The sequence below is a fragment of the Syngnathoides biaculeatus genome, chromosome 4 (genome assembly GCF_019802595.1).
Source record: "Syngnathoides biaculeatus isolate LvHL_M chromosome 4, ASM1980259v1, whole genome shotgun sequence".
In the NCBI taxonomy this organism is placed as follows: Eukaryota; Metazoa; Chordata; class Actinopteri; order Syngnathiformes; family Syngnathidae; genus Syngnathoides; species Syngnathoides biaculeatus.
The window spans coordinates 3,449,057-3,471,208 of NC_084643.1; the positions used below are offsets into that span (position 1 = coordinate 3,449,057).

Here is a 22,152-nt window from a genome sequence, read left to right on the forward strand (position 1 = left end):
AATCAAGGCTTCAATGAATGAGTACTCCTAGCCAGTTCTGTTTGGGAAAAGTGCAACACTCTCGACTGCCGTGGATTCCCACCATCATTTCTAAATAAAACATTTGACACGGAATCAAATCATCCAGTGATCACAGGGGTGGCGAGCGCTCTGTGAATTCTGCAACCCAAAGATGCCTGGATAATAGTTTGGCCTTTTCCATGTTCATTCAAATAAGAACTGAAGAGATGTTCACTTGAGTTGCGTTTTAGTTTATCGACCAATGAACCTTTCCAACAGGCGATCTTCAGCATCGCCCACTCTTAGCTACAGTTGCCATGCCCCACAATCTTCCAAAATGGCGACTGAACGGAACAAGTTTGAACTGGATCCTCTATCGCACATTCCAGATAATATCGGGGTATGTTTTTTGCCAAATGCATCGGACATGTCCTAGAGAGTTCTACAGAGAGGTCTCAACTATTTCACGCATGGATATGTACACGGAATTAAGATTTTGGACGGAGCAGGACGCAATGTGAGAGTTACACCGAAACATTGGCGATCGATGCAAAAACGTTTGACGCCTCACAAACTTCATATTGAAATTCAACAGGATAAAATTGTGTCATCATACTGCGCATGTAAAGCGGGGTGAGTATTTTTTACTTGTAAAGATCACGAGTAATATCATTGTAGTCTTTTTAAGTGAGTGGGTGTATTGATTTGACTTGGCTCGTAATCGAACTCAATGCTCTATCTTAAAAGTCCGATGTGACACAAAAAGGCAACTAGACATTTCTCTTGCATGACATGGCGCATTCACGTCTCACTAACCCGACTCTTCGGCATAAAACGTGACACACTTCATTCAGCAGGTCAGTGATACACTAACAAAATGAAAATTGTTCCCCTGCAATGTATAAAGCACTGATAATAATGAAATCAAACTCAGAGAAGATACTTCTCCCTCATTTACATTCAAACATAGAGCCTTGTGTTTGTTGATATTGTCCACATTTAGTTGTACGTGCGCTCTTCCGTGAGCCTTAATCCATCGTAGACACTTCGTCAATTGTGTTTTAGGCTTTGGAAAATGAATCAAGCGGGCCCCTTGTAACCTAGCAGGATATCGTTCATCAGAATTGCACATTCCCCAAGCGCATCTGAGGACCATTTTCTTCGTAACATTAACTTTTCCAAGCGCGCGCTACTGACAACCAGTGACGAACTCACACCTTCCAAATTTCAAGGTTCCTATCAAAGGATGTGTTGAAAGTGCCTGATACATCATGATCTTTGGTCTTCTCATATTTGTATCATAATGTACAGTTTAAAATAGCCCTTGAAAGTACATTAATTGTACCGTGGATAAGGAATGCGTCCTGCAACGGGATCAAAACTTGTGTAGATTACATAGCATCAAGATCAAATACCCTCAGTGACTTAAGCCAGTTTTAGGGAATGTGATATCATGGCCTAAGTTTTAAAGAAGTCAATAATGTCTGGATGAATGTGATTTTGCAGCTTTACCGGGCCTCTGCACTGTTCGAGACCATCAGACACGAAGCACAGCACAGCACAGACTACAAGCTTTCCCTGTTCGACCTGCAAACGTCTTGCTACCAGGCTCTCCAAAGGGTCCTCGTCAGCCTAGGTATGTTTCCGTGCTAGCTCCAAATTCCGGTCTACGCTTTCGGCGTACAGCACAGACGTCTGCGCACCGCAGGTCACCACGACGAGGCTCTGGCGGTGGCGGAGCGAGGACGTACGCGAGCTTTCGCAGACCTTTTGGTTGAAAGGCAGACGGGCCAGCAGGACTCGGACCCCTACACCCCAGTAACGGTGGAGCACATTTTGGACACCGTCAATAGCCAGAGGGCCTTGGTACTTTATTTTTCCATGGCTGCTGGTTACCTGTACAGCTGGCTACTAGCACCAGGAGCAGGTAAGAAGGCTTGGAATATGTTTACTCCAACATTTGTTAATTATTATTATTTTTTTCAAGGCTACTTTATTTTTGTATCAATACTGTAAATAATCAATAAGGTATCTTTAATACCATTTAATACATGTAGCGCCTCTCTAGTATAAAATACTTTGACGAGGTAGCCACCTGAGTTCTTTTCTTACTCCAAAGTACGAAACTAATAATGAGCTCAATGTTAATTACTCTAAATGTCTATTACAATTTTACTCTTTACTTGGGCATGTAATTCTCTATCAAAAGTCTCTGAAATAATGTTTCCCCTTAAGTTAATATTATCTAATATAATATATATTAGTTAATATTATAATTATAATATTATAATATAGTTAATATTATCCTAATTTAAATAATCAAGGTACCAAAAAAACTCACCACTATTTTACCTGTCTTGCAGATAAAAATAAACCTGGTTACGTAACAAAAAGTGTGAACATTTAATAAAATAAAGGATGGAAAAATCAAACATGTATACACAACAGTCAAATAAACAAAGTCAATTTAATAGGTACACAATGCATACATGCTAAGGGCTCAAACAAATATGAATATAGCCGGCAAGCAAACAAAATTCAAACCCCAATGTCACTGCGGTGCTTCCCAAGGCAGGAGTGAAGAAAGGTGAAGGTGGTTTTTCCTCTGTCCAGCGTCCTCACGGTCCTCGTCCCTTTTTCTTCCTTGAAGTCCAAACACAGCCTCGCTAGTCGCGTTAGCTCGACACTAGCGCCCTTGTCCTCTCCTTCGTGGTCCAACACACAGGCCTAGCTAGCTAGCGTTAGCTGGTTGCTAGCGCCCAACCCAAGTCCCATGCATGCACTTAGCCCCTGTGGTAACTGCTAACTCCACCACCTTACGGCATGATTTGAGTAATCCACTCAAACGACACACTATCCCAGTTGAACTTTCAACAGTCCTTGTCGAACACGTCGCTCAACTTTTGATAAATATTCACCGTTCACTTTCTTTGTCCTTTCGTTGCCCTCCAACAATCACTCGTACCTTGCACTCCTTCTAGCCTTTTATCTCTCTCTTTTTCCCCATCTCCTCAACACGTCACATCCAGTCCTTCTTAAACAATGGTTGCAACAATAAAATGACAAACAAATTTTCTTTTCACAAATGAATCAAACACATTTAAATACAAATCCCTCCAAAAGAGAATAAAGTCAGCACACACAGTTTAACAGATATTCCACCACATTGCATAAAGATAACCTATAACCTAATTGCTACTCCATTATACTGAAATTTTACCTGTACCAGTTTTTAACCGGGTTACATACAGGGTCAAATGTATTCACAAAATGCAGACATCAGGTGCAGGTGGATTTTATGCAGAAACTCAACTTTGAATTAATGTCTGTGTTATCTGGAGCTGTGGGCTCTTGGAGGCGGCTTTTCACACCATGCTGCAGCAACCACCTGCCACTTCACGGTCGGGAGTTGCCTCGCCGCCCCGCAGGGCTTCTGCCCGTGAACCGTACTAATTGTTAGCAACAGAGCCAAACCACACTGGCACCGAGTGTCTTCCCATCTGACAAAAGCTAAACTCATCTCTGTTGAGCACAGAATCTATTTTCAACTCTTTCTAGTTTTTTCCTCGCCCTGATTTTCCGATTTTCTTTTGGTTTTTGAGCACTCTTTACGCAGTGCGTTCTCAGCTTGTCGACGAAAGGGTCACGCCAATGCAGGCAATGGCATTTAGATGGCCGATCTTTTATGAGTTGTGGATTTCCGGCGTCTCAAGCGGAGACGTATTTCTTTGACCGTGATTAACACACGATTGCCGTATTGAGCTCTTTTGCTGCTGATCTGTTTTTGCAAAAAGGGAAAATAAAAGCCACGACCCTTGTCCCGTGCCACCAAGCTTGAATGTTTGATCCAATCCAGCTCACAGGCAATCAGATGAACTCGACACCCCAGCGTTATTGATAAAGGCGATGGCGACACTTGAGGGGACAATGGAGATCATCAAAGCTCTTCGTATTGCCACGAGCTAAGAGGGAAGTCGTTAATCGCCTGTCTGTCACTTCCTGGCATTCTTTGGGATCCAGCTGGTACACAAACATGGCGCGCTATCAAGTGGCTGCACGCACTAAAAAGGGCTACAAAATGTTGCTCAATAACATAAATGGCTTCGTAGTCGGAGTAAACATGGGTGGATGTCCACCCATGTCACACGAAACAAAACCCACGCCCAGCTCAATGGACTCAAATGTTTGCATTGACGTAATACGGCCGCTACTCCAGCTCCAACCTACATTACTCCTCAAAAGCCAGCAGAGCTCTCGTCGTCTATAACAGATGGCGAAGACAGCTTACACTTATATTTTATTGAAAGGAACGTGTTTTATTTATTCATTTTGCTCCGCAGATGCACGACTGCACATCCCGTCTTCCTCAGATTCAGTCTTCCTTTTTGTGATGAGGGGGAAAAAAAATATTTGGGGGTTGAATGTTGAATTTATTTATTTTCGTAGTAATGGCCCTTGGCATTGAATATTCCAGAAATGACGAGGATTGGATTAGAGTTGTTTTTAATTTTTCACACCAATCAATGTACTGGTTGACTAATTGATGATTCAAAGTCCTCACAGGAGGTGTTTTAAGTACATTTCCGAAACTCTGCGATTGCCCCTCAAATGCCCTTTACAAATTGTGGCGCTATCATAAATCACGGCTCTTGTCAAAATGTCAACATGAAGAAGTATGCTGCTTTTTTTAGTGTCATTCAAAGGTCCTCATGTAGTTTGGGTTGGGCAGGGCGGACATAAATTTCATATCCAAAAACGTTGGGTGACCACAGTAGTAAGGTGGCGTCCACTTAATTTGCTCATTTCGTTTATTCCCTGTGAAGGTTAAAAGTGTCCGTTTACCTCCGGTGAAAATGGTATTCATTTGGATCCGCTCTTTGTCTGCACAGGCATCCTGAAGTTCCACGAGGTGTATTTGGGTGAGGGGATATCGGAAGTAGGGTCGGACTTCCAGGAGGGCGGCGGAGGCTTGGTCGGTGCCTTGTCGCTGGAGCAGCACATAGCCAGCGCACGAGAGGCCCTGGGGGTCGAATCGTATTACAGCAGGTGAGCTTCATTTCAAGCAAGGGTGTGAAACTCATTTCTGTCGCGGTCCGCATTGTAGTTATTGTTTCCCTCAGAGGGCCGTTATGAGTGTGAAACCATAAAAATCTTTAATCGGTTCACCATATTTACACAAAATATATCAACTAGTTTAAGAACCCGAAATCAAGGGTAATGTTTTTTTAAACTACAGTGATGCCTCGGTTCTCAACCACAATCCGTTCCAGAAAATGGTTCGAGAAGTAATTTGTTTGAAAACTGAATCGATGTTTCCCATTACAATGAATGGAAATAGAAATAATGCGTTCCAAGCCTAAAAAATTGGGCTTTTTAAAGCATTTTATTAGCTTTTCTTGATAATGAACTGCATAGTAGAAATACATGTATAGTTTAAATACTTTATATGATAAAATATATTTATTTTTTGCTCAAAATGTATGCTTTAGTAGTAGAATACTGGGAGTGCATTGCCGTATCTGTAGTGACTTGGCCCCCAGCTTTGTAAACTTTTTTTTTTTTTTATTAACAAAAGTGCTGAGTAAATTTAAACATGCAACTTGCCTTCTTTGAAGCCATGATTGGGGGTTAACACGGGAGTCCTCGGTAAGAAGAAAAACAACAGTCACTACCGGGACACGTCTGTGTACAGAGGCTGCGTTATACAGAATAATAAAAGTGCGCTGGTTGCGCCACGCTCGTTCTGTCATTTCCGTTTTTTGGGGGGTGGGCGTTCGAATTGACAATAACAAAACGCGTCGTGGGTTGGTCAACGGCTTGCACCGTGTGCAATGTTATTTCCGAGTTTTTCGGAGGGCCTTTGAATAGACAATAACAAAACGTATCGTGGGTGTTTCAACTGCTTGCGCCGTACGCAATGTTATTGCCGGGTTTTTTTTTTGGGGGGGGGGCGTTCGAATAGACAATAACAAAACGCTCATGGGCGGGTCAGCTGCTTGCGCCACGTGCATGATCTTATTTCCAGGTTTTTTTGGCAGCGTGGGAATTCACAACAAAGCGTGTCGTGGGTCAGCTGGTCTGGCCATGCGCAATATGTTATTTCCGGGTTTTCTGGGGGCGTTCGAGTACCGATTTTCATTCGAAAACAGAAGCAAAAAAAAAAAATCTCAATTTTCATTCACAAACGGGGATGTTCGAGAACTGAGGCATTACTGTATACTTCATGTTTGGTAACCAAAAAAAATGCTTATCTCTCAACGTTATCATTGATGATATTTGATAATTAGAATTTTGGTCCAGATTTTCACATGAATCATGGAAGTTCACACACAAGACTTGCCTTCGTGGGCCACATAAGATCACGTGGTGGGCCGGATCTGGCCCCTGGGCTTTGAGTTTGACACCGGTGATCACAAGTCTCCACTCCTTCCTTTGGTGCAGAACCGTCATTCCATAGCAGCGGAATGACGGCCCTTAAGACACTAAGACATTTAAAATGGAGAATCAATCCCAAAATGAGGAGAAGATGCATCAGCGGCAAAATCAATGCAGGGAGATGGCAAATGTGGCGGGGTAAATAATCCAGAGTGTAATTTTAACCTTTTGACATCGGCGGGTCTGCACTGCTTTTGACTTTATTCCACATTTGCTCAAATTGCTGTTTGAACTGCGCTGACCAGGTGGCCCGCCTCCCCACCCGGGAGCAGACTGGCGACCTCCGGCCCCATTACCAGCTCATTTAGCCCTCCAATGGGAAGCCGCGCTCGCAACATTGCGCTTGAATGGGCACAATATGGCAACACTTACCAGCCCATTCATCCTCCATTGTGGAGCGAAAGATAAGCAGCACCCTGGTCTCGGCGAAAGCAGATGATGAATGGGATGGAGAAGAATTGAGAGGATGTGTGCAAAAGCAGGGAGGGGATGTTACTGATTAGAATCAGAATCATCTTGATTTGCCAAGTATGATAAAAACACACGAGGAATTTGTCTCCGGTAGTTGGAGCCGCTCTAGTACGACAACAGATAGTCAGTTGACAGAGTTGACATAAAAAGTAATAGAAGGTTACCAATAATGTGGTAACGTTGGGACCATTTTTGTTGTTTTTTTGGGTTTTTTTGTCAATTGTGCAAAATGATGCAGAGTCCTCAAGCAATTAGATCAATTTGCAACGACGACATTAACCAATACAGTAGTCCGGTGCTATGATTCTATTAATATATTAGATACTCTTACAGATATATTGGAATATGAGAACTCAAAAACATGTGAACAAGCTAATGGGAGGAGTGTCCAAATCTATCCATCCATCCATTTTCTTTTGCCGCTTATCCTCACGAGGGTCGCGGCAGTGCCGGAGCCCATCCCAGCTGTCAACCGGCAGGAGGCGGGATACACCCTGAACTGGTTGCCGGCCAATCGCAGGGCACATAGAGACAAACAGTCACACTCACAAAAGGCCCAATTTAGAGTGTCCAATTATTGTTGCATGTTTTTGGGATGTGGGAGGAAATCGGAGTGCCCGGAGAAAACCCACGCAGGCACGGGGAGAACATGCAAACTCCACACAGGCGGGGCGCGGATCGAACCGGGGTCCTCAGAACTGTGAGGCCAATGCTTTACCGGCTGATCCACCGTGCTTCCGCGTCCAAATCCATTCCAATGAATCTGTTATCTGTTATGTTCGGTACTCGAGAATTTTTGTCAAGTTTGCAGTGTTGCAACTCCGTCTTGTGTCATGCTGTCATCATTGCAAGCTATTTCCAAAATGTTGCCATTTTGTCCTCATATTTCAGCGTGTTGAGACAAAATTTACACGACCAAAATGCAACCAAAATAAATAAGAAGCACTGCACTGTTAAATGTATCGCTTTCATAGTGAGTGTCAAAGAAATCCCGACATTATTACAGTTGTAAAGCCAGAATCGACGATACTGACAAAGTTTGGGCCTCTGAATATCCAGCCATCCATTTTCTTGACCGCTTATCCTCATGTGGGTCGCGGGAGTGCTGGAGCCAATCCCAGCGGTCATCAGGCAGGAAGCAGGATACACCCTAAACTGATTGCGAGACCGATTGCTGGTCTCTGAATATGTGTAGGTAATATCTGCTTTTGCGGTATATAGAGCTCAGGTGGGAAAATCTCGTGTGACACGTTATTTATTTTTGGTACCCTAGTAGGAGTGAGATTATATTGCCGAGTTAGATGATGGGAATTTTTTTTTTTTTTTTTTCTGATGGACGTAGCGAAGGGAGCGCTAGCGGGCGGGTTGGGGGAGATTGGCTCAGTGGCTGGATCAACATCATCAGCATTGTAATGAAAGGATTACACTCTGCCAGGGTTTTTGGACCAAGCCAAGTGAAATTAGGCCATCGATGCGTGGGTTGGACTGTGTGTATTTTGGGCATGTCGGAATATTTCCACTTCATTTATCCACCGGAGAACAATGCGTGTCTTTATACCGTCTACTTAACCGAAGTACAGTTCTTGTGCCAATGCTGCGATTTCGGGGACTGTCTCATGTCTTTATTTTTTTTAATTTTGTATTTTTTAGGGGGTGTTCAAGCAGCGAGACGGAGAGCGAGGCGGGAGATTTGTTGGACCAACAATTTGAGGAGTTAAACAACAAGCTTAACTCTGTCACGGATCCGACAGGCTTCTTGCGCATGGTGTCCAGAAACAACCTCTTCAACAGGTAAGGGCAATGTTGCAAAGCATTTGGGCACGAGATGAGAGAGTAAGATAGAAAGCCCGTAGAGTTCAGCCCGCGAAAGAAAAGTGCAAAGCCGATTTAGTTGGGGGGATTCACTGTTTCATCTGTGAAAAGGAGTCTTTTTCTATTGTTCAGTGTGTGCGGAGGCAACGTGTGAATGTCCTTATTAAATAGACTGAGTGCAGCCGAGCCTCTAAAGCCTCTCTCATCTGTCTGTTCTGATGGTTTGGGTCTATGTGTGCATCAACGGCACGTGCCAGTGTGCCAAGGTATTTGTCTTCTGTCTCTGTTTTAAAACCGTGTAGCTTGTTGAAAGCATAATTTTATTGCTACTTGGCATTAATTTATCCTGGCGCTGATTGGTAATGTCCACCTTTAGATTATGGGCAAGAGCGAATGTGTGTGGGACTGAGTTATATTTCCCCGTCCTTGTCCTCTATTGAGCTTCTCTTTGATGAGGGGATAATTCCATCTTTAATTGAGTTTGGGCGCTCATTAAGCCCTTTAATGGGCTCCCGGTAATAATCCATTCATTCTTGCGGGCTTCAAAAAAGCCATGGGATATAAAGCTCCTCGTGCTGTTGATCCCAGTGTTACAGGCAGGTGCCGTTATGATCGACAGCAACTGAATGCGCACTGCATGCGTTGCTACAATCTTGGTTGACGCTCGGTGGGACTACATCACCGATAATTCGGAGAACGTTTTTTAAATGAATATTAATGTATAAAACGGGAGAAGTATCCTTGTGTCCAATCCACTTAAGGTTTTACGATTAACAGAGCTTGTTGACATAATGGACCTTTCCGATCGCGACCTTAAGCTCCGCCCCCTTAGCCATGTCCCACAAGCTTTCAAAATGGCGATTGGACAGAACATGTTTGAAGTCGATTCTCTATCGCGTATTCCAGATAATATTGGGGTATGTTTTTTGCCAAATGCGTCAGACTTGTCCAAGAGAGAGGTCTCAACTATTTCACGCAAGGATATGTGCACGGAATTAAGATTTTGGACGGAGCAAACATACAGCCTTGTGTTTGCTGATATTGTCCACATTTAGTTGTACGTGAGCTCTTCCGCAAGCCTTAATCCATTGTAGACACTTTGTCAACTGTGTTTTAGGCTTTGAAAAATGAATCAACCGGGCCCCTTGTAACCTATCAGGATATCTTTCATCAGAATTGCACGTTCCCCAAGCGCATCTGAGGACCATTTGCTTTGTAACATTAACTTTTCCAAGCGCACGCTACTGACAACCAGCATTGCTTGCGGGACAATGTGGCGAGAGGGGCGTGTCAAGTCAGGGGTTAAGACAATGCGACTATCTGATTGGCTATTATTGTACGAGTGATCGACAGCTCGGAAAGGTCCATTATTAGACCAGCTTTCGGCATCATGAAGGTCTCTGGACATTTTACCAAATTGAACAAGAAACTGAATCTAGAATAGAGCTAGCTCACTGGATTTCTTTGAGGTCAAATTAATCATGCTCATCATTCAATTGCTCAAACAAAAAGTTCTGCTAAACAATGCTTGCAAAATATTAATAATAATGTACTAAATACTGCTAGGTACCTTTTACAAAATGTCATGTCATGACATTATCCAAGCCGCTTATCCTCACAAGGGTTGCAGGAGAGCTGGAGCCTACCCCAGCTCGCTTCGGGCAAAAGGCGGACTACACCCTGAACTAGTCGCCAGTCAGTCGCAGTGCGGATATCGACACCATCACTGAGCGGGAATCGATCCAAAGGCAGGCGTGTGTACCACTACACCATCAGTGACTCCCTCCCTTTTCCAAAATGATTTTGGTAATTACCTAAGGTCTTCAGGAGATGTAGCATAAACCTTTTTTTTTTTTTGGTTCCCGTTACACTTTTCAAGTTGTTTTTGCGCAAATAGTGTCCCCACGCAAGTCAACCGTCATCAGCACACGCTATCATTTCTCTTCGTTTGTTCCCCCCTCCACTCTTGACACACATCTCGTCTCAGGTTATCGCTTTCCTCCTCTCGCTTTCTTTCATCCTGTCTAGTTAACAAACAATTATTTACTTTCCATTGAGACTCTTGCCAAGGGTTGAGAGAGAGAGACAGACAGTGCGCTGAGATGCTTCAGGCAGGGGGAGCTCGTGGTCCTCGGCTCCCAGAAGGGCTGACTCTGTACTTTTTGGCTGGACCTCGTAAGAAAGAGCAGATGGAGGCTTGTGACAAGTGTGGCAATACAACTTGGCCCCGTGCTCCCGCGTGCCAGGCTTTTTACCCTATGGCCGTCATTAGCGAGTTTCCCAGTGTGACACAGGGAGACAAAATAAAATACCATTTATTTTGTCGCGGAAATCCTTGGTCCAGCAATGCTGCAAGATGGACGTATACTATATGAGGACAAGCTACTGTTGCTGTAGTGCCTGAAATGGGATGCAACATTTCAGACTACCGTGGCTCAATCCTGCCACCATGTGGAGTCACAGATACAGTACTGTACTTTGTTGTGTGACGCTCTCCAGTATGCACTAAGAACACACAGACTTGCAGTGGCAGCATTTGGTCCGCCTCCCTTGAGGCAAATGGCATAAGCAGCTTGTGTCAGTGAGAGAGACATTTCATACAATTATAAAGTATTCATAGTTTACTTGCTCTTTCTTCAGCGTACTGTATCATATATCTTTTCTTTATACTAGGGACAAACTGATCAGTAGCGCCAATATTAACAGAAACCAGATATCTGCCTTTTTTCTTTTTTTAAGTCCAACGGCAATGAAACTGTACACTTCCGTGAAGTATTTGTTTGCATGTTTGCATTTCCCATTGTGAACTTTACAAGAGGTGCGGCCGACCCTGGAAACTGTTTCAACTTAAAACCAAGATAAGTGAAAGATTACTATTTCACTTATATTTATTTTTTTTTGGAGGCCTTTTTTTGTACTAAACTTGAGGAGTCTTTATTATAAAACATACTGTTATAATTGAAACTGTCAACTGTCAGATTTTTTTTTAAGTTAACGTTTAAATTTTCCACATATGCTTGTTAAGTGTTGATTTTTGTGCATGTGTATAAATTCTGATACCAAACTTTTACCCTTTTACTGCAAATGAATGTCCACTCCAAATATCGGTTGTCGGACTCTATAATAATAATGGATCTCGACCTTGAAAAATCGGATCTAATCTTTGCTCAGATGGATGTTATTCATTTAAATGCACTGAAAGGAAGTTAATTTAATTCAATATAGCGTTATAGATTAATATCTTGCAACTTAAAATTCAGAAAATGAAAACAAATGATCAGAAGTAGAAAATGACCTTGTAGTGTTGTACCTCTATTATGGCAATGAAGTGCCCTGGCGTAATTGGATAGGCAGCGGCAATGTTTAATTTACAGTTCGATATGTTGTGCTTTGGTAGGAGCTGCCAGAGCATGACGAGCCTGTTCAGTAATACCATGTCTCCCGCCAAAGACGGTTGTTCTTCCCTGCCTCATCGCTCCGGCAACCTCGGGAAGCCTCCCCTCAGAGCGCTTTACGATCTGCTCATTGCACCTATGGAAGGGGTGAGCGTGACATCTTTCAGTTTGCAGGTTTTGTGGAATAAGGCAACGCACAGCAAATCTTTTTTTTTTCTCCCTAACTGGATCCACATGTTCATGGTTTTGTCCTACAGGGTTTGATGCACTCCAGTGGTCCGGTGGGCAGACACAGACAACTGGTCATGGTCCTGGAGGGAGAACTTTATCTGATCCCTTTCGCGCTGCTCAAAGGAAGTTCATCCAACGAGTATCTTTATGAGCGTTTCAGCCTCATCGCCGTTCCCTCAATCCAGGGCCTCGGCTCAGGCGCAAAGGTTGAACTTTTTATTCAGATGATTGCAGTTAATATTCATCATCTAATATTTAATGACAAACGGTGTCAAACTCGTTTTTGTTGCCAGCCACATTGTAGTTAGTGTTTCCCTCAGTGGGGCATTTTTACTGTGAAACCATAAAAATCTTTAATCACCTCATCACATTTGCACGTGAAATTTATGTACTCGTTTTCGAATCAGAGATCAAGGATAACAGATTTTTCAACAATGGATTGTTTTCACGTGACGTCACCCGTTGGGCTGCCTCGAATGGTGGCCATTTTCGATCCCTGAGCTGCGTGACTCGTGCATAGGCAAGGTGGACGACATTATGTTTCTTACTGCATTTATTGAAGACGCCATCGACATCACATCAAGCCCAGACTGACTATTAGGCTACCTGGCATACACACATCATGATCTTTTACTCGATGCGACAGAAATTACGAAGGAGGACCACTTACCTGTATGCTAACACGTAAAACGAAAGGCGGTGGAATATTATTTTTTTAAATATTGAGGCAAACTCCATTTATTCAATTTTTTTTTTCAAAAAGTAAAAACTCTATATAAGTTCACCACAAGCAAAGCAAAATTATTTGTTTAAAATTTGATGACAATGGCAGAAAGACAAAAGAATAAACCAATATAGTATTTCAGAAAATTCTTCAAAAATTTTTACTGTAATGTTGGCCTTCTGAAAAGAGTATCGATTAAGCTTGTTAGCTTAGCTCGGCGACACATCAGCACGATGGAGGTTGAGACGGGGCACCGGGATAGCAGCGTAAGGCAATCGTCCACAAAGCCAAGGCTCCGTGAAGCACAGAGCCGCAGAACGTCCAAAGTCTTTTGTCGGAAGCGTCAGACGATGTCCCCGTATCACTGGAAAAAGCTTCACCGAATTGGCGAGAGTTGTCGAAAAAAGGTCAGAAGTAGGCTCTCTGATGGTTAGCAAGTCCTGTCTTGTGTACTTGAGTCCCGAGACGCTCTTCAAACACAAAAACACAAACAGTAACCGAGAGTATTCCTTAGACTTCCACACTGGGTACGCGTTAGGTAGAGAGGTTAAATGGCGGCATGGTGTGGTGTGTGGCTAATTCAGCAAAAAAAATGTGACATCAGTGAAAACAACCCATTCTTCAGGTTTGGTCATACAAAAATGCTTGCAATATCTCATCGTTTATGATAGGACAATTTGAAAGTTTGGCTCAAATTTTAACAAAAATCATGGAAGTTGTTACACATAAAATCTTGTGGCAGGCTGCATCTGGGCCGGGGGCCTTGAGTTTGACACCCGTGTATTAGGCCATTGTCCTAAAACTGAAAAGAAGTCAACCTCGTTTGTATTGCTACGACTTTAGGTTCACTCCCGGCGTCCTGGTCCGGCTCCCTGCGGTGGGGTTTCAATGGCAGCAGTGGTGGGAAACCCTCGGCTGCCCTCGCCAGTCATGGACCGCTGGCTGTGGGGGCCAATGCCCTCTGCAGAAGAGGAGGCACTCATGGTCGCTGAGCTCCTTGGATGCCAACCGCTGTCTGGCACTGCAGCGACTAAAGAGAGGGTCATGAGCGCCCTCACACAAGCCGAGTGTGCCCACTTCGCTACTCACATTTCATGGAAATTGGCGGCTCTGGTGCTCACTCCGAACCCGGAAAGCCTGCCCGGTGCAGCGAGTGCGAACGTGGGAGGGGGAACAATCGGTCGAGGTACCGGGATAAGGAGAGGAAGCAGCGGTCGAGGCAGGAAGGGGTCGGTCGGAAGCGGCTACACCAACCCCGAGTCGCACCTCTTGCAAGATGACAGCAGCGATGTGGACAGCATCTGCGACAGTCCACCTTTACAGGAGTTTCTCTTGACCGCTGCGGATATATTGGACCTCAGGCTGCCTGTCAAACTCGTCGTGCTCGGGTAGGTGGACTACTTTGAGCAACACATTTAAACAGTGGACTGACTTGTTTTAATATCAAAAACTTAGAATTGAGTGACACAGCTTGCATAATAACATTAACAGGACATTGTATTCCATTGCAAAGGGTGAAAAGAGACCGGTTTGAATCTTGCTTGCTTTTTGATTCTGTCTCATAAAGTTCCTACCTGGAGTCCAGCAGCAAGGTGACAGCCGACGGTGTCGTCGGCTTGACGCGGTCCTTCCTGGCCGCGGGGGCGCAGTGTGTTCTGGTGTCCTTGTGGCCGGTCCCTGTGGCGGCCTCCAAGGTTTTCATCCACGCCTTCTACACTGCCCTCCTCAACGGGACCAAGGCTAGTGCTGCACTGGCAGATGCCATGAAAACTGTACAGAGCAGCAAGCAGTACTCGCATCCTTCTAACTGGGCAGGTTTGTGTGAAAACTTCAAATGATGAGAAGGAATGGTGGAGATTAATTTTATGCATCCAAACACCTAATACGGTCTAATGAACGTTGTGTTTTTGGTCCAGGATACATGCTGATCGGCACTGATGTGAAACTCAACAGCCCGTCCTCCCTGATCGGACAAGCTTTGGCAGAAATTCTCCAGTATCCCGATCGTGCACGGGACGCCCTGAGAGTTTTACTTCACCTGGTTAGACGTGCACTCGCGTACTGTACGAGGAATGTTATGTCATGTTACTGATGTTACTGCTGCACCGCTTGCAGGTGGAAAAATCACTTCAAAGGATCCAGAATGGCCAACGTAACTCAATGTACACGTCCCAGCAAAGTGTGGAGAATAAAGTTGGGGGAGTCCCCGGGTGGCAGGCCTTGTTAACCGCCGTGGGCTTCCGCCTCGACTCTGCGGGCACCGGCATCCCCGCAGCAGTTTTTTTCCCCACTGCCGACCCAGGAGACCGGCTCCAGCAGTGCAGTACCACTTTACAGTCACTTCTAGGTGAGCGCCACAGACCAAGATGGTATCAGACAGCCAAATCAACGACTTTTGTTGTTGTATATTTTGTAAGATTGACGATTACACAAAACTTTTTAAAAAATCATATTGGACAACGGATGGAGTTTAAAATCTGATCCAAACAAAATTTGCGGAGTGTGTACTGGGTGACAAAAAGAACTTTATTCAGATGAAATTCAGATGCACATAATCCACAATGGGCGGCACGGTGGCTCAGCTGGTAAAACCTCACAATTCTGAAGTCCCGGGTTCAATCCCGGACCCTTCTGTGTGGAGTTTGCATGTTCTCCCCATGCCTGCGTGGGTTTTCTCCGGGCACTCCGGTTTCCTCCCACATCCCAAAAACATGCAACATTAATTGGACCCTCTAAATTGCCCCTAAGTGTGATTGTGAGTGCGGCTGTTTGTATCTATGTGCCCTGCGATTGGCTGGCAACCAGTTCAGGGTGTACCCCGCCTCCTGCCCGTTGACAGCTGGGATAGGCTCCAGCACTCCCTGCGACCCTCGTGAGAATAAGCGGTGAAGAAAATGGATGGATGGATAATGCACAATTGGAAGCACTTGAAATTGCATATATATGAAACATACAAATCCAGACAGGAGCTTGTTCCTAATAAATATCTATCTATGTACCTAAATATCTGCTATATTAACAAAAATGTCCCTCAGGTCTGCCGCCACAAGCCCTCCAGGCTTTATGCAAACTCATCACAGCTTCTGAGGCAGGGGAGCAGCTCATCAATCGGGTATGAACCCATTAAAAGCACGGAACACCATCCACAGCATATTTGTGAGGACCTCACACAGTCGATACAGAATATCTTTATCATTGCATAACCATATTACGTCAGGACTGGATGCACATCGTCGCATTACTACTTCAAGCTTCAGTTTAATCGCTATTGAAATGCGGCACTCAAGCCCAACTAGCTTTACTTCAAGCACTGGTTTTGTCCAAAGTCTTCTTGCGAAACATGTGACGCCGGAGAATAATCTTTATCCGCATTTTTGTGTAACGTGAGGTAAACACCTTTTAAAGCAATGACCGGCTACCCACTTGTGGGAATAAGCAGACAAACAAAGCTTTAAATTACAGATTCAATGTACTGTAATTCTCATCCTGCAGAGCGCACCTGGTTATAAGCCTCACCCAGTACGTTTTTAAAAGAAATACTGTTTGGTACACACATATGCTGAAGCTGTGTAAAAGTACCCACATTGAAACACGAGATATTTACAAAGAAAGATGATACACAGAGAGTTTAATGCAAGCGCCGCTGTGCTAACATTAATGGTAGCAGCGCCGTGTTAACGTTAACGCTAACGCTGCGCTAACTGGGCCAGTTAAAAAAAAACATACCAGTAAAAGTCACTTCCTCGGCACATATATTCCACTGGTCTCACCCTTACCTTTTTCACTCAAGTGCCTCCTTGCGGCCGTTAGAAAAAATTCACAAATTAGCCGCATCACCGCATAAACCACAAGATTGAAAGCGTGTGAAAAAAGTCGCGGTTAATAGGCCGGAAATTACGGTCCTACTGAGAGGTGTTTATAATGTTTTGGTGATCTTAATTAGGGACTTGAAGGTCAAATATTGGGAAGAGCTTTTTCTTTGATACGGTTCTGTACAGTACAGTGCGAAATGCTGGCCGGAAGTCGGAGCCCAACCCAGCTGACTTTGGGCAAGATTGCGTTCCGAGTGACCTCATGCCTTTCTAGTTTTCAAGTCGATGTCTATAAAATGATGCATCAATGTATTTTTTTTCCCAAGGTACTATTTTACACAGTCCTTTTTTTTTTTTACTTGTCCATTGTTGTTCTTCCTCTTGACCTGAACCCAACTGAGCTGGCCTATTTGCATGCAGTAAAAATGCTTTTCTCTCTTCCCCTTCCCTTACTTTGCAATCTGAAGGCTGTTAAAAATATGGTGGCGATGGTAAGTGTGCCTTCACCGAGCTGCAATCCATCCCACTCTTGCCCTTTTGTAACGCCACCGTTGTAACGTAGCAACCGCATGACCATTTATAGTATGTTAATCTGCATCCATGAAATCTACCATATTGTACCAACATTTTCCATTGCAACTTTGCATTGTTAGGTCATTCCTGGTCAAAGAAATAGATGGAGGTGGTCGAAACGATAAAGCCGTGATGTAAAAGTGAAGTCGGGAGCAAGGCACGTGTATACGCCTTAAAGAGTTATGTCAGGTTGACAAAGGTGTCTCTGTTCTCACCTAATCCCCAAACAAAACAGGCCATGGCACATGTGCACCGCCATTTTGTTGATCGCTTGCATTTAAAGCCTATTCATAGCTGATCGAAACAGATTAACATCCACCTGTGAACGCCATAGTTGCTTTACATTTGTGTACATTTTGTTGATGAAGTAGTAAATTTCAAGTGAATCTATTCCTTGGTTTAAATAAATAAAATAAATGTCATCATTTGGAGTCACGGTTTGTGGCTGAAACACATATCTACAAACATACCAAAAGCATATCTTATAAATCAATGTGTCCTACCATCATAGAACCAATAGAATTTGACTGGTAATTGTAAGACCGCCATTTTGCTCGTTTCCCTCTTCTTCTCCTCCAGCTCCACCAGGTGCTAGTGCAGCTCCAGACTGGTGAGAAGGAACAGGACTTCTCTCTCCTGCCCATTCAGGTGTCCATTAGTGTGCAACTGTGGAGACTTCCAGGATGCCATGAATTTTTAGCAGCGCTTGGTGAGTCAACTTAAGGAGCCTTAAGGTTCCTACATCACTTCCAATAACTTACAGAGGTGATATTTGTTTATGTTTACATGTGCATGCAGGTTTTGATCTGTGTGAGGTAGGCCAAGAAGAAGTGGTGCTAAAAACCGGCAAACTAGCCAACCGCCGCACGTTGCACTTTGCTCTGCAGTCTCTGCTGGCGCTATTTGGTTCGTATGCATTTGTCTTCTTGTTTTAACCTCATGCTTGGTATGGTGTGCTTGTGTTTGAGTTACATTTTTTTTATCTTCATCATATTTACAGACTCCACAGAACTTCCAAAGCGTCTGAGTCTAGACAGCTCGTCTTCCCTCGAGTCTTTGGCCTCAGCGCAGTCTGTTTCCAACCCTCTGCCGATGGGTTATTCAAGCCTTCCCTTCTCTCCCCATTGCCTGGACAATCAGGCATCAGACGCCATCTCTGTCTATAGCCTCAGCTCTGTGGCCTCCTCAATGAGCTTCGCTTCCAAATCCGACTGCGACTTCCTCAGCCATCGGCACCGCAGCGGGGCCGCAGCACACTACGCGGCCCACAAGCACCCTCACGTTCCCCGGAGCCGCTCGTCTCCTCACGGAGCAGCGACCGCTACGTCGGGAGCCCGGGGGGAGGAGGAGGAATATGAGGGCTTCTCTATTATCAGTAGCGAACCGCTCGGGAGCCACTGTGACTCGTTGCCTCTGCCACCGGGCCACAGCCAGCGCCACCACAGAGGAGGTAGAGGGGTTGCAGCTCGGTCAGCCAGTGGGGCTGGAAGAGGTTACTCGGTATCAGTGTCATCAAGAGGCAGCGTCAGTACTCCGACTTCCCCCGTCAAAACATGCCTGGTCCCCAGTCCAAACTCACCGTTCCAGAAAGTCGCTAAAGTGACCAGCTCAGACACAGGGGAATCGGATCAATCCAGCACTGAGACAGACAGCACTGTGAAGTCTCAGGAGGAGAAAAGTCCCCCTCTTGATCCTCAGGAGCTGGCCCAGAAGATTCTGGAGGAGACTCACAGCCATCTCCGGGCAGTCGGTAGTCTGCAGCGAGCCAGGGCCGAGGGTGGAACTTCGAGAGGAAATTCACCAGGGAGTAGCGCCTTCCGCTCCTCGGAAACGAGTGCGTTCAGCCGTCCTAACAGCAGTGCAAGTGGCAGAGCTCAGTCTTCCCCAAAGCCCAAACCGCCATCCCGCTCATCTTCTCTCCAGAAAATAAGCTCTGGGTACAATAGTCCGGCTGTCTCAGAGTCTTCACAAAAGGACGGCAGCCATCCTTCGCCCATCTCGGACAGCCATGCGCAGTTCAAGCTGAAGTACCCAAGCTCCCCGTACAGTGGCCACATATCACGTTCCCCCAGTAACGTTTCTCCCAGTTCAGGTCACCAATCACCAGTTGGTAGTAGTGCGCCCTCCCCTGCCCTATCGTACTCATCTACAGGCTCTGCCACGTCTGCTGACGTTCCAGACCTGGACCGACTAAGAAGAGGGGTCATTGATGAAAAAGTCCAAGCCATCCACAATCTGAAAACGTTTTGGGCAAACGCTGCCGCCCAACAACATCTTGGCCCCATCAAAGCTGTTCATAGTTCCCCGAGTCCGCTGGCATCTGCCAGTAGGGACGTACTGAGCCTTCTGAACCTCTCTCCGCGACATTGCTCCCCCAATGATACCCAAGACAGCCTGGAGCTGCGGGACCTGGGACTGCAGTCGGTGGAGAGAGGGGGCAAGAACTCCAACGGGCATCACTGCTCCAGTCCCAAGAAAGGGGCCCCATCACCCACAATTTCTACAAGCAGCAGTCCCGGTGCCCGCTCGATTAGACTACCCGCTGGGAACGGATACAAATTCTTGTCGCCTGGAAGATTTTTCCCTTCTTCTAAATGCTGAGACTTTCATTTGTGTATGAGGTGACGAAGTAGGTCACCATTTTGAGGGCCACGATTAGCGAGCCAAGCTTTACAGAACAAATATGGATTGGTCAAATCGGTCGGTGTGAGGCACACGTCTGCAGTTGTGCCCAAAACTCTGTAAATGGCAAAGAGAAATACTCAACGACCTGATACTGTGTTTGTGTGTAACTGTGTGTCAGGTAAATGTAAATGCCATTTGGTCTTTCCCCACCAAACATCCTCGATGTGGGCCAAGATGCAACTATGACTGACTTTTTCCATTTTATTTTTTGTTTCGAAAAAATAATGGTAATTATTATTGTTTGTTATTGTTATTAATATTATAATTATTATTGTTACGTTTGTAAATTAATTCCAGTGTTCCAAAATCAGTAATAAGCGTTTTTCTATTAAAAAAAAAAAAATGAACATGTACCGTGTAAAGCTGGATAGAGTGGAAGAAAAGATTTAATATTTTTTATTGAAGTCAAAAGGGCATTTTGCCTGATTTCTTTGTGAATTGAGTGTTTGCTCTGAAGCATGGATTCTCTTGCTATTCAATGTTAAGTATGACGTATAAATTTTTAGCCCATGATTTTTTTTTAACATCACGGTTTCATGAGGACCACCTGTCATTTATCAGTAAACTGTTTCAATAAAAAAAAGAAATAAATTCTCTTTTGGATCCTTTTATCTGCAATTAAACCGCTGTACAAAGTAGCTGGATGTTCACACTTTCTAGGGAGTAAAGCAAAATTACATATATGCTTTCCTTGACAATGTCATTCAAAACTGAGCGTTAGCTTCGTGAAGTCAAAATATGTCTGTGCAGGTCCGCCTAATGCACATGCAGGCAACCATTCGCACTCACATTCACACTTTTAAAGCCGGACTACGCTAAGAGCAAACCCAAGAGAATGTGCACACCCCACACAGGAAGCTCAGACCCGGGATTCAAATCCTGGAGCTAATACTTGGAAGGCACACGTGCTAACCACGATTAGAAGTACATTATTGTTCTCTACTGTACAAGGCCTACACAATTACAGGAGTGTACAGGCAGAATTATTGTCTGCTGCTCATAAGAGGATATAAAATGTTGCAATTGAAGGGTTGAAAGGACAAATATAGGCTGTTTTCGACCACGTGATGACGTCCGGGGCACCTGGCCACGTTGAATGGGTTCACTCAATTGACGCGCCGTTCACGCTATCTCTTTTGCATACAGACTGGAGTTACACAAATGTTCGTACGACTGTTAAAAGTGACGCATGATGACTAAAAAGACTTTGGAAAGTTATCGGGGCTCATTTGATGTTGTTTCAAGAAAAAGTTACGACAAGAAGTGTGCTTTGATCGACAATAACGACCCATGTGCCTTGGAGAAACACAAATGGAGCACACAAGTGTGGGCGCCGGTAACCTATCTAGACATCGTCAACCATCTCCTCTTCTTAACAAGCGCTTATACCGTGGACCAACTAAAGGTCTGGAGGCCTACAACCGATTCATCAATGGCTGGGTTCGTCATGCGGCCGTATCCATTGTAAGCAACCTACGTCTCCACACTGCGAAGGTTAGTGTACCGCACAATCCAGTTTCAATATGTACCGCATGATTACAGTGAGCATTGTGTTAAATTATGTTGATTATACCAACGAAAGAGGTGTAGATTATTATTTTCGTTTTTTGTTACCGAGAGGGAGGGAGAGAGAGAGAGGTTCGACCGGGACGAGTCCAAAGTGGAGCCCGCACCTCTTTCTCCACTTCCACGGCTACATTTCCAACTCAACTCACGAAACAGCTAGCGGTGCGGTAACTTGTTTTTGCAAACTTGTCATAATGAAAAAAGAAAATACAGATTTTGGAGACATGCAATGCATTCACACACGAGTGCTCTGTAGGCCCTTGGCCCTAAAGAATACTTCTCCTTCACAGAACTTGCTAAGTAGGTGTGAAATTCTAAAAGGTATCCAATACGTACCAAAAACAAAATGCTCTGAGCAAACTCCGACATAAGGGAATGACTTGCCTGCTAGATCGGCTCTGCTGATACAAGACAGCTGTAGTTGTCGCCGTTTGGTTGCTAACTGCTC

The 22,152-nt window shown here is 44.6% G+C and overlaps 1 protein-coding gene across 6 annotated transcripts in view; it reads left to right on the forward strand.

The window, feature by feature from the left end:
* The window catches only part of LOC133499229 (tetratricopeptide repeat protein 28-like), a 207,264-nt gene extending 186,566 nt beyond the window's left edge, over positions 1 to 20,698 (forward strand). For all 6 annotated transcript variants that reach the window (XM_061816985.1, XM_061816986.1, XM_061816987.1 and 3 more), the window contains 14 exons: positions 1,507 to 1,636; positions 1,709 to 1,927; positions 4,890 to 5,046; positions 8,557 to 8,697; positions 12,116 to 12,260; positions 12,371 to 12,550; positions 13,912 to 14,456; positions 14,636 to 14,883; positions 14,985 to 15,109; positions 15,184 to 15,415; positions 16,104 to 16,180; positions 18,033 to 18,162; positions 18,252 to 18,359; positions 18,454 to 20,698. In XM_061816985.1, coding sequence (XP_061672969.1) covers positions 1,507 to 1,636; positions 1,709 to 1,927; positions 4,890 to 5,046; positions 8,557 to 8,697; positions 12,116 to 12,260; positions 12,371 to 12,550; positions 13,912 to 14,456; positions 14,636 to 14,883; positions 14,985 to 15,109; positions 15,184 to 15,415; positions 16,104 to 16,180; positions 18,033 to 18,162; positions 18,252 to 18,359; positions 18,454 to 20,054 — 4,038 coding nt within the window. In that variant the 3' untranslated portion in view covers positions 20,055 to 20,698. The remainder of the gene's footprint in view (positions 1 to 1,506; positions 1,637 to 1,708; positions 1,928 to 4,889; positions 5,047 to 8,556; positions 8,698 to 12,115; positions 12,261 to 12,370; positions 12,551 to 13,911; positions 14,457 to 14,635; positions 14,884 to 14,984; positions 15,110 to 15,183; positions 15,416 to 16,103; positions 16,181 to 18,032; positions 18,163 to 18,251; positions 18,360 to 18,453) is intronic.
* Positions 20,699 to 22,152: the final 1,454 nt, after the last annotated feature.